The sequence below is a fragment of the Bacillus rossius genome, chromosome 7 (genome assembly GCF_032445375.1).
Source record: "Bacillus rossius redtenbacheri isolate Brsri chromosome 7, Brsri_v3, whole genome shotgun sequence".
NCBI classification, from domain to species: domain Eukaryota; kingdom Metazoa; phylum Arthropoda; class Insecta; order Phasmatodea; family Bacillidae; genus Bacillus; species Bacillus rossius.
The window spans coordinates 19,494,849-19,508,012 of record NC_086335.1 but is presented as its reverse complement, the minus strand read 5'-3'; the positions used below and the strand labels follow the sequence as shown (position 1 = coordinate 19,508,012).

At 36.5% G+C, this 13,164-nt stretch overlaps 1 protein-coding gene across 3 annotated transcripts in view; it reads right to left on the bottom strand.

Annotated features, from left to right (window-relative positions):
• Positions 1-2,711: 2,711 nt before the first annotated feature.
• LOC134533695 (sialin-like) overlaps positions 2,712-13,164 on the bottom strand; it is a 41,214-nt gene continuing 30,761 nt past the window's right edge. For 2 of the 3 annotated variants that reach the window (XM_063371253.1, XM_063371254.1), the window contains exons 9-10: positions 12,844-12,929; positions 2,712-2,896 (exon numbers count right to left, since the gene is read on the bottom strand). In XM_063371253.1, coding sequence (XP_063227323.1) covers positions 2,726-2,896; positions 12,844-12,929 — 257 coding nt within the window. In that variant the 3' untranslated portion in view covers positions 2,712-2,725. Of the gene's footprint in view, positions 2,897-7,136; positions 7,368-12,843; positions 12,930-13,164 lie in introns of those variants that run through there. The other variant, XR_010075371.1, reaches the window with a different exon arrangement.

The window sequence follows — 13,164 nt, the reverse complement described above, 5'->3', positions numbered from 1 at the left end:
GTCACTGTGTTTATTGATGTTGCTAATACAAAGAAATGTGAGTACATAGGAATATTTTTTGGTATTAGTTTATGTACTACATCACTGACAATTAATGATTGTGACAATCTTCAAATTCACTTTTGGTTACCATTTATTGAAGGATCGTAAGAACCACATTTTCTTGCCTCTGGCAGAATTTAGCACAGATGAAACCTTATAAATTGGTATTTTGGGTAGTTGTCTACTGGATTGCTGCTTTTTTTTTTAGTGGAAGTGGGTGGGATAGGGAATTTTAGTTCTGGTAAAGCACAGGTGCGAAAATAAAATTCCAGTGGGAAATGGGACACAGAGTAGGATATTTTGATGTTTACAAATTCAAAAATATAAACTTAAAAAAAAAATTGCACCTATTTTGTTATTTAGGCCCTAATATAAATATAGGTTATTGAATGGGCCAGTTCAATTTTATGATGGCTACAAAATTGTTTAAAAGCAGCAGTATTTGTGAAAGCAGTATTTGTGAAATAGTGACAAAATTAGTTTATGTTTAAACCTAACACCCTACCTTTTGGTTAATAATGATGAAAATGTAAACTGTGTTTGAAATGTACCTAATTCTGTGATATTTAAACTGTAAGCTGTGATCTTCTAGACTTATTATGCGTCTGTCTACATTCAGATGTGACTAAGTACAGACAACTACAACCAACTGACAATGACTGTGACAACCGGTATATTAAATAGATATCAAAAAATTCACATTAAATTTTCCATTGAAACTGGCTCTTTTTCATTTTTTCTTTGTTGATTTTTTTTGTTGTGTCTGTTCATACAGAAAGTAAAATACTTCTGCGTGAACATGGCTGTAGACAGATTTTTACTATCAGTTGCAACTTTCACATTCACTTTTTGTCCATATTACATCTCATGTATTTTAGTTTCTGCTTTTGTTTGAATTTTATTTTTTCACTGCAGGTAAATGAGACTAGTCCTGTGTGAATTTTTGACTGCGCAAATCAAATTGAAGGTCTTTTTAAGGTTCAATTTGACTTCTCCAGTAAATCTGCTATTGGTTTTATTTGAAGCTTCAAATGTGATGCAAAACTTCGTAATTGAGGTGAAGCTTTGCATTTGTAGCCAAACTTTAAAACACTGGATGCCTAAGAAAGATTTTTCTCAGTTATAAGCCCAAATGTTTTAATTTGGAAAAAGTGCTTTTTAATTTCACAACTGCAGATAATCGTAACTTAAGAAAAGTGTCATAAGTTAGTATGATCAACCACACATGAGGAAACCTATTTACATTATTGAATTTTATGTTTTCCAACAATTTTCATAGTTTTTTGAAGATACATTTGACTTTTAATTCACTGCTAAACTTTCCCTAAAGTATACTCAACAGAGCATATTTTTTACATTTCTAAACATTTGTGAGTTATGCCTATTTAGCATAACATGTGTTGTGATATGTTAAAGATTTGCAACACAGCAAGGAAGTTTAAAAAAATAAATTGTTTCAATATCAATGTTTTTTTTTTTAGGGTGTCAATAATGTGCTGTGTGTAACAAGAAGGAAGTGTTTCAGCTAGTATTTTTTATATTTTAGTGTTTATTGTAATAATGGGGTGGCCTTGGTTTATTACAAATGTTAATATAAAAGTTTACAACAAATTTATGATAATTTTTGGTACTTCACATATTTGAAAATAATTTTTTTTTTAATTGGGCCAAACTTTGTTAATTACAACATCTTTTATGGTATAAAAATAATTATTTTTTGTTTGTTATATTTTTTGTGTGAATGAAGTCTGTTACTTAAAAAAAATAATTAATTAATGGCACACTCATGTCTCCTTTTATGAATGATCAAAATTAATTTAATGCGTGGTTATTTGATAATTTATATTTAAGGGTGTTCAACATAAGGTTCATTTGTTTTTATTATTATTACAAACATTAAAATATTTCATTCCAGTATTTTATAAAAATAAGTATAACACCACCTTGGTGATAAAAATATTCACTGTTTAATTGAAATTTGCTAATATTCTACACATTCAATTTGATATTTACTTCTCATAAAAAACTGGTATTCGCACAGACCTAAGCGAGGCAACACTGCGGTGCCGTGCTACACATGGGTAGATAAATATTTTTGGCAAAGCTCTAACTGCGATACTCTTTAGGGATGATTTATATTTACATTTCGTATAAATAATTCCTATCCACACTGCTCCGTACATATCTATATCACACTTATTTTTTTTTATCTGTAATGTTTTACTCAGTGTATGTTTAGGGTAAAGTCAATGTGGTTGTTTTTATATATTTTTCGGTACAAATGTTGCTATATATTATGAAACTATAAACAATTTAAAATTTGATATAGCCTAGTGTCCATCTGCAATAATGTAGCTTTATAACAGCAAAATATTTTCTTTGATTTGTCTAGTAGTTTTTGAATTTATCTGTGGAAACAAACTCACACTCCTTCTTTATAATATTACAATTCCAAATTTAAATCGGTAATCGTAGTATAAATGGCCACCAGGTGGCTATTTGCTGAAGAGTGCATCACAGCTGGGATTGCTGGCTGTTGGGATGAGTGCTTTTGGCTGTTTTTTGTCTAATGGACTTTCCCACACTGTACAAAATTCATTTTGTGGATTTTGTAATGGGGAGAGGAAGAAAGTTATCAAAGTTAACAGTTGTAAGAAATTCAGCTCTTAGGAAATTCAAAGTTTTATTCTTTGGTTTGCACGAGATCTTCGGTCTCGGTGGCTGTTTCAAGTTTAGGTTGGTAGTCGTTCCAAGGCTGCACCTCCCCGGAGCCCAGGAACACAAACACCAGGCAGCCCGCTGTGCTCAGGGCTGCGGTCACACAGAATAGCTGATTCCAGCCGGCCACGACATCCTGCAACATGCGTGCAGCCAGCAGCAGTGTACAGAACACTGGCAGTGATGCCTGTGCTGATAACTTATTCACTTACAGTTGCATTTTACTAACGAGCATTAATATTACCATAGAAATAGCTCAAATTTGAATAGTTGGATCTCAATATTTTTCTGTTCAGTAAGTAGTATGCATTTAATTTGTGAGCACTAAAATGTTTTCTGACCATGGTGGTATTGCAAGGGTCTATAGCAAAGAAAGTGCTATTATATCAGCAATAATTATTTCATTCACTCTGAAGTCACATTTGGGCACTCATTCAAATGTTGCATGTACTTTATGTGCATGTAAAAATATGTGCAATTTTTCTCACTGTAAATTAATATTGGCTGCTCTGAGTTGTGAACAATTAATCTATGCTCACTACATTATTTTAACACTTACTACCTACTTGGAAGTTTTACTGGACAGTTTTATATTTTACTTACATGCTGACGTGCATTTTAGCTGGTAACCTGGTTTCTTTGAAGGCTCATGTGATACAGGATAAAATTTGTTAGATTTCAGATTAGGATAATTCTGTCAACTCTGAAAATGTTTATATATTGTGCTTATCTATTGAAGGTATTTCCTAACCTTTCGCAGATCAGTATTTAATATTTATGAGAAACAATTCTATAGGCATAGTGACAATGGTTTTTAATTCTTTGGACAGGTATTTTGTCTTGATTTGTCTTTCTTAAAGTGATTGAAAAATAAACTAAAGGTAATGGGAAACAGAATATAACATTAATTTTAAGCTTAAGTTATTCTTATCACTGGCAGAGAATAAAACCGAGAATGGAAACCTATAGTGCAATTTATTATTTTAATAAGTGTATTTTTTGATGAATTTAGAAAAATTTTCCGAATTTCTAGGCCAACAAATACAAATTTACAAGATGGCGGCCATATTGGCTTACTGGAGGCTGGTTTATGAGGAACTTAAACCTCTTGTAGGATCTTTCTTCATATTTTATTAAATAAGTATTTTTAACATAATTTTTTTTTGCATTGACCAAGGATCGAAGCAAGGACAGGAGTCTATCGATCAATCAGAAAATTGAGTGATTTCTGTGATGAATTTTCAACTTTTTCCTAATTTCTAGCTTAATTATTACAAATTTTCAAGATGGCGGTCATATCGGCTTATAGGAGGCTGATAGATAATGAACTTAAGCTGATTTTATGACTTTCCATAATATTTATTAAAATTATTTTTTACATAAAATTCAAACATTTTCATCGGTTAAGTATCGAACCGAGGACATGAACTGATCGAATCAATCAGTAAATTAATGAGTGATTTTTTATGAATTTTGGAATTGTTCCCAAATTTCTAGCTAAATATTTCGAATGTCCAAGATGGTGTCAAAATTTTCAAATGGTGGGTGCCACAGTAATAATAAATGATTCTTGTACTCTGGCAGGTAAAACTGAAACTTAACATGGTTGTAGCGCACTCTAGCAGACGAAAACAAGATGGCGGTTCTGTCTCAAACAGGCTATGCTATTATTTCTTCAAATTAAAAAAAATTATAAGTTTGAATATGTGTGTTATTCTTTATATACCTTATTTTATTCTCAGTCTTGTAAATGTCTTGATGGCCGTGCTGTTAAAGGTGTATGTTTTCCAACCAAGAGGTCAGAGCTGTGATGGTTCGAATCACAGCGCTTCCAATGTATTTTGTATAAAAAATTATATTTAATATAGGTATTGATAAGGACCATAACAGCTTAGGTAGGTAATGGAACATCGACCTTCTGTGATGAGACAGAGTGATACTGGTGCTCTCTAGGAGTAAATAGAGGAAACAAAGCTGTCGGAATCCAAGATGGCGGCCTCCAGCAGAACAGAAAAGAACATCAGTGACATCATCCAAGTTGACAGTTTCCAGTAGATTAAAAAAAATGGCGGCAATGATGTCAGAATCGAAAAAATGGCTGTGAAATCAAATCCAAGATGGCGGACATGTAATTAGAATTCAATATGGCGGCAGTAACATAGGCGTGCGCAGAACTTCAGTAGTGGTGGTGCCGGATTACACAACAGCCCTGTCATTCACGGACCCCGAGTCTAAAGCGGGGGGTCCGGGGGTTCTCCCCCGGAAAAATTTGGATTTGAAAGCGCAAAATGGTGCTATTTAAGGTGTTTCCGAACAAAAACATTAAATACACAGATGTAAAAATTTTAACATTTTTTATGACAAATTATGGCTTTGAGAGTTTTAATCGCCAGGAAACATACTAAACTATTTACAGTTTTAAGCTTTGTTAAGCCATAAATTAAATTGCACACATTGTTTGCACGGAATTCATGCTGGTGGCTTTAAAAAACCGTACTTACATGTTTTCTGAAGACGCCAAATAAATGCTAGAAAAAACATTGTCGAATGTTAAGTTTTAAAATCAACAAATCAAAGGAGTTTTTGTAACATACCTCAAATATGTAAAATATTAAAATAATAAAAATACAGAAATAAGAGTGGGCAAAAGTTTTAACTTTCGGAATACAACAAAAATGTTTTGTCAGGGAATGCATATCAGTCAGTGGCATAGCCAGGATTTGTGTATGGGGGTGTTAAGAAGCATGCCACCCCCCCCCCCCCGCCCGTATTAAAGCGCTTTAATACGGGGGGGGGGGGGGTCCTCCCCCGGGAAAATTTGGATTTTAAGGTGTAAAATAGTGCTATTTTAGCAGTTTTCGGTACTTAAATTTAAATATTGTAATTGTAAAATTTTTATTAATTTTAATATGAAATTTGTTTGAGTGATGTTTAAGAAATTAATTAAAGATTTGGTGCTAAGGGGGAAGGGGGTTGTTTGAACCCCTAACCCCCCCCCCCCCCTGGCTACGCCCCTGATATAAGTCATTGAGTAATCCTTTTCGGGACCCGGCTTTTTAATTTTAATCACCCATTTATACATCATACAGCCAGATATATACAGCAATTAACGAACCATAACAACTGTCAATTAGTGAAAATAAAATGATAATTAATTAATGAGTGATCCACGTAACAAACACAGGCTGTACTCGTGTACTCATTAGAACAGTAAACTGATGAGTAAACATTAATAGTAAACACTGCACAGTAGTGCTACCTGGCGGACGCGGCTATTATTCCGTGCGCCTGCCGAGTGGAGTGAACAGTGGACACCGAGCGCGCATTCTTTGTAATTCGAGGAGAACTAGGAGAAGTATTTACATTTCAGAAGTTTCGTAGCCGCGGCCCGCGTGTACAACACAAGTAAATGCACCTGGCTTGTTTCCGTGTGTATAGTTGGTTCGATTGATAATTGATATACTGATAGTGTTATGAACACCTATCTGTAACTCAACACGATTGGAAAACGTATTTTTTGAAAATAATATGGTTTTTTGTAAGTATGTATTATTTCTGCTTGTAAAAAATAAAATAACGTTAACCCTAATGGTGGTGCCAAGGCACCTGTGGCACCTACCGTGCGCACGCCTATGGGCAGTAACGAAAATTGCAATGTTTTATAATCCAATATGTCTGCTGTAACGAAAAGTACAACGATGACATCATACATATCCAAGATGGCGGCATAATGGAAGGTGCAGCATTAGTGAGCAGGGCTATCGTTTTACAGATGGCATATCCAATATGGCGGATCCAAAATGTCCGCCGGGGTAAAGGTCATCCAAAATGGCCTCCGTGATGACAGAGCAATCGTTCATTGACCTGCTCTCGGCTCCACAGCCTGTAGCCTGGCGCCGGAGAAACTATTAGTATACACTACTCATTTACAAACACCTTTTAAACAAATAAAAATATTGAAAAAATTACTTTTGTCCAGATGGAAAGCCCATATTGCACTGTGCGCCCTCTCCCCAACTACCAGCCATTCATGGTCCTCTGCTAACTTTCCCTACCCCTTGGTTACAGCAGTGTGTCCACATTGCCGAGATCACTAAATTATTACTACTGAAATACTGTCATTCTTAAATCATTAACATTTTATTACAAACACAGTTTTGACACCTTACAATTTAGAAACTCGCCAGAAAGGTTTGAATAAAATAATTAAAATTATAAGATATTTTAAAGGCACTTATTAATGCTGTATATTATCCAGTTACGAACTTGATTTTACTTCCAAAGTATGTTATATCTATTAAATTTAGCTTGTATCTATTTAGAAATATTGCATAAAGAAGGAAAAAAACTAATAATTAAAAACTTGGGTAAATTACCAGTGAAGACCTATTTTTCATATAAAATTCAACAACAGTAACAATTAACATTTTCCAATGTACTCTACATGAAGACCTTTCCTCTTGAAGTTTTTCTTCCTTAGTGGAATACTTTTTTTCCATTGTCCCTACCTAGCATTTAATTTCAATTTGTCCATATTCAGCTTTTGTTTTATGGATGAATTTGTTTTTAATAGCTGCTGGTGTCATGCTGCACAGCCATCTTGTAAATCAAACGTTATTTTAGGGATGCCAACATTTTTGATCAAATAACGATCTTTAAATACAAAATTTCTCTTAGACCAAAAAATATATTGTAGAGGAACTAACAACCAGCATTATTTCCACAAAAGCCTCACTTCTGACCAAAGTGTCACATCCAACCTTATTCCACGATTGATGAAGGGAAACTTCTTTACAGCTAGTAAAGTAAATCAAGGGTATGTCACCAAAGCATAACAATAAAGTGAGTAACGAAAAGTTTAGGTAGCGAACATTGTAGGCGATGATCAAGAGTGGGGTTCTCGATTACATGTTTGCATGAAAGTGCAACTGTATACTTGTGCACTTGAATTCCTATGTATTTGCATACTTGCATATTTGTTTAGTCACATTTTTGATCACTCGCATACTTGCTCACTTTCAGGAGTGAAAATCTGTAGAATTCGCCTGGGTTGTCCACAATTATGTTTATCATCCCCTTCAACAGTAACTATTTTGATAGCGTAAGTGGTTCTCCTCAGTAAGGGGCTTTTTAATTCCAGGGGATCTACACCCCTGGTCACTGGCATATTTGCACATATTATACATTATTATACAATATACATTATTATACTTCTATTGGCAAGGTTCACTGCTAACGCTTGTGGTGGTAATGCACCCACTGTTATTATTCCCATGTCTTGTTTTGTAGTTGATTTTGCACAGTACAAAAATGTGTTTTGAAGGCTGTTAGTATGCGAGTATAAGTTTTCTGACATTTTAACTGGATAAACATAAATTATGTTTTAATATCGTCAATGCTTCTGTAACTGGATATTGTTGTGACTGAGAACAAACTTCATATATTATACATACATTGTTTACATTGTTTGCATGATGTTGATATCCATGACTTTCTTTGTCGGTTGTTTTTTGCCATGGTGATAATATGTTTTTTGTTCGTATGAATTGTGTACCATTAAAGAGTAAGTAAACTTGAGTTAACTAATTTGGTTCTATATCATTATACCTTGCTTTCACAATAGGTTATGGGCCCAGATAACGTGAAATTATGATATAGATGTAAGAAAACATGGTATTAGATATGGCAGCAGGACAAGCTCATAGCTCATTGCCGACGATCGAAAAGTTGGTCGGACGGGAAAACTATAATACTTGGCAGTTTGCAATGAGAACTTATCTGGAACATGAAGAATTGTGGCAGTGTGTCACAGGTGAAGAAAAGGATGACAAGAAGATTATACGCGCTCGGGCAAAGATTATTTTGTCAATCAGCTCTGTAAATTATGTACATTTTCAAGACACTTGTACAGCAAAGGAGGCATGGGACAAGTTGAAGAATGCTTTTCAGGATTCAGGGTTAACAAGAAGAGTAGGATTGTTAAGGTCTCTAATTACGACTAGGTTAGAAAGCTGTACTTCTGTAGAAGAGTATGTCAATAGTATTATAACTACTGCACACAAACTCAGAGGCATTAATTTTGAGGTTAGTGAAGAGTGGATTGGAACATTATTGTTAGCCGGGTTGCCAGATGATTATAGGCCAATGATAATGGGACTAGAAAGTTCAGGAGCGCCTATTACTGGAGATTCTATTAAGACCAAACTATTGCAAGAAGTCCAAGTAACTGCAAGAAAACCAGGAGTTCCTGAACAAGAGTCTGCCTTCTACAGCTCCAAGGCGAGGAGGGATTTCAACAAGGGTCCCAAGTGTTTTGACTGCAATGGGTATGGCCACATAGCACGTCATTGCCCCCAACGATTTGAATGTGCAAGATATTCAGAGCACAAGGGCACAGAAAATAAAGGCGCCGGTCACCGTGCTTTTCTGAATGTTGTCCTCACTACAGGAAATGCTGATACTGAGGAATGGTACATTGATTCGGGGGCAACTGCACATATTATAAGAAAACTCAGCTGGCTATCAGGCACTCGTGAAGATACAAATGATCAAATCATGATGGCGGATAACAATAGACTGCCAGCTAGAAGCAAAGGAGATGTACACTTGAAGGTATCTGTAGCTGGAAAGGTAGATACTGTTAAGGCAGAGGAAGTTTTGTATGTACCTGATGTTTCAACTAATCTGCTGTCTGTGAGTAGAATTGTCAAGCATGGCCACACTGTGTTGTTCTCTGATAAGGGTTGTTGCATTTATGATACTAACTGGGAGCTGGTGGCTACAGGCTCTTTAGTGAACAATATGTACAAGCTGGACCAATCTGAAGAAAGAGTCAATTGTACCAGATCGGTTTCTGGCAGTGCTCTGTGCACAGAAGGCTAGGTCATTTGAACCGATGGGGTATGAAACAGTTGCGGGATGGATCCGCGTCGGGGCTGAATTTTTCGAACTTTGACAGTGCTACATGTACTACTTATGTAAAAGGCAAACAGCAAAGACTCCCATTCAAGCATCAAGGAACAAGGGCACTTGACACATTGCAGTTAGTGCATTCTGACATTTGTGGTCCAATGGAAGAGTTGTCGATTGGAGGTTCCCGCTATTTCTTCACTCTCATAGATGATTACTCTAGAAAGGTATTCGTCTATTTTTTAAAATCTAAAAGTGAAGTCACAGATACATTCAAGGATTTTCGATCCATGATTGAGAGACAAACAAATAAGCAAGTCAAAATATTGCGTACAGACAATGGGGGTGAATATGTCAACAGTGGACTATCGATGATCTTGAAGGAACTTGGAATCCAACATCAGACCACTTGCCCCTACACACCTGAGCAGAATGGTCTAGCAGAGCGACTGAACCGCACTCTTGTGGAGAAGGCACGTTGTTTGCTCATCGAGGCAGGGCTGGATTACTCTTTTTGGGCTGAAGCAGTGAACACAGCAGCTTACTTGCACAATCGTTCCCCTTCCAGAGTGTTAGCTGGAAAAACACCAGAGGAGGTCTGGAGTGGGCGCAAGCCAGACTTGCGACATCTGCGAGTTTTTGGGTGCAAAGCCTTTGCACACGTTCCCAAGCAAAGACGTAGACGATTTAGTGAAAAGGGTGAAGAATGCATCTTTGTAGGCTACTGTGAGAACTCCAAAGGATATCGACTTCTCAAACAGGGAACTACAAGAGTTATCAAGAGTCGTGATGTAGTGTTCATTGAGAATGAAGGAGTTCACAGAGTTCACAGTGAGGCTGAAAAGGATGTGTTTAAACCTATTCCAACTGCATCTCTCCAGTTAAAGGAAGACATTCCCATCATGGTACCAGATGATGTTGAAGACAATTCATGCCATGAAACAGATAGTTTGAATGAATTTAAGGGTTTTGAGGCTCAAGAAGGCTTCAGTCAAGTGGGAGACTGTGCAATTGAAGACTATGTATGTAGCGAGGAACGAATTAGTGATGATACACAAGATCAGCGGCTCCGACGTTCTGGTAGAGCCCAGAAACCAAAACAAATGAAGGACTTCATCATGTACAAGGTTAATGTTGACTCTGCTGATCCTCAGACTCTGGAGGAAGCTCTAGCATGCTCTGCGAGAAAACATTGGATTCATGCCATGAAGGAAGAAATTGACTCATTAAGACAGAATAACGCATGGGAAATCGTAAACCTACCAGCTGACAGAAAACCCATCGACTGCAAATGGGTATTCAAAACCAAAAGGAACACAGAAGGAGGAATAGAACGTTATAAGGCCAGGCTGGTTGCAAAGGGTTGTGCTCAAAAAAGAGGAATTGATTATGAAGAGACATTTGCGCCTGTAGTTCGTCACTCGTCAATAAGGATAATTTTAGCATTGGCTGCAAAGTATGACCTAGACATTGATCACATGGATGCTGTGACAGCCTTCCTACATGGAGATCTTTCGGAAGATATATATATGACTCAGCCAAAAGGTTTTGAAGAAGGTGAAGAGAAGGTTTGCAAACTTTCAAAGGCAATATATGGTCTTAAACAAGGTAGTCGAGCATGGAATCAGAAGCTAAATAGAGCTTTGGAAGAGATTGGGCTCTCTCGTTCGATGATAGATCAGTGTATATATTTTAAGGTAGAAAGTGGGAGCATCGTCATTGTAGCTGTCTATGTTGATGATTTACTCATTGCCTACAACAACAGCCAAACCAAAAATGCCATTAAAAATGGATTGATGGAGAGATTCAAGATGAAAGATTTGGGAGAGGTCAAATGCATTCTGGGAATAAGAGTTACACGGGACCGTACTGCAGGGAAGATCTGGATTGATCAAGAAGGTTATATCAAGGAGGTGCTGTCCAAGTTTAACTTGGAAGAATGCAATCCAGCAGTCTGCCCTAGTGACATCAACCAAAGGCTGTCGAAGAATATGGGATTGCAATCACAAGAACCTGAAGAGTTCAGCAACGTACCTTACCAAGAGGCTATTGGAAGTTTGATGTATGTTTATCAGGGAACCAGGCCCGATATTGGATTTGCATTAAATGCAGTTAGTAGATTCAGTAGTAACCCCTGTAAGGCTCACTGGGTGGCTGTAAAAAGAATCATGCGTTATTTGAAGGGTACAGCAGATGTCAAGCTTGAATTCAGTAGTAGTGAATCCAGTGACATTACAGGACATTGTGATGCAGACTGGGCAAATGATATCGATGATCGACGTTCCACTACTGGCTACGTTTTCACTATGCAAGGAGGTGCCATTACCTGGAGTAGCAAGAAGCAGAGAACTGTAGCGCTGTCAACAGCAGAAGCCGAGTACACGGCACTCTCCGCAGCATGTCAAGAGGTACTTTGGCTTAGAGGATTGATAGGCGAGTTAGACAATATTTGTTCACATGGAGCAATAAACATTTTGTGTGATAGTAAAAGTGCAATTGATTTGGCGACATCACCTGGTTATACAGCAAGAACCAAGCACATTGACACAAAACATCATTTCATACGTCAGCTTGTAGAAGACAAGGTGATCAACGTGATTCATCAAGGTTCTGTTGGCATGATTGCTGATGTGCTGACCAAAGGCCTGCCAGTCACCAAACACCGTTTCTGTGTTCAAGGAATGGGACTCAAATCAGTGACCTAATACATTCACAAAGTATGTTCTAGTGGGAGTGTTGTGACTGAGAACAAACTTCATATATTATACATACATTGTTTACATTGTTTGCATGATGTTGATATCCATGACTTTCTTTGTCGGTTGTTTTTTGCCATGGTGATAATATGTTTTTTGTTCGTATGAATTGTGTACCATTAAAGAGTAAGTAAACTTGAGTCAATTAATTTGGTTCTATATCATTATACCTTGCTTTCACAATAGATATAACCAGCCACTTTCACAGATAGTAGATATGTATTGCTTTTAGAATTATGTATTTGGCATTAGTGTACAATAGCATAGGTTTATGTTAATGTGCAAGCTGCTATTCCGATAACCTTCCAGAAAATCTTAACAGCCTGAAACCATTTTGATAGTATTCCATTTGCGCCCTGACCAAATAGAAACATGTGCAACAAAATTTGTACCATATGAAGTGATAACAAAAACTTACATCATCTGTCACTAAGATACTTGCGACGAGGGGAGCCAGCGACCCGGGAATGACCACCACAGTTTTGACAAGCCCAATCATGATTCCTGAAAACAGTAGCATGCAAGTACATTCCATAGGATGCTATATGCTGTATGTATTTTAAATAATTTATTTTGTGATTGGCGATATTTAATTGTAGCCATAGAGTTATTCATTGAACTAAAAATTTAAAGAAGTAAAACTTGTAACATGTTATTCTTATATGTCCACGAAATTATAATTTTAGTTTGTATAAAATTAATATCACTGAACAAATAGCAATTAAGATCATAAGGTAGC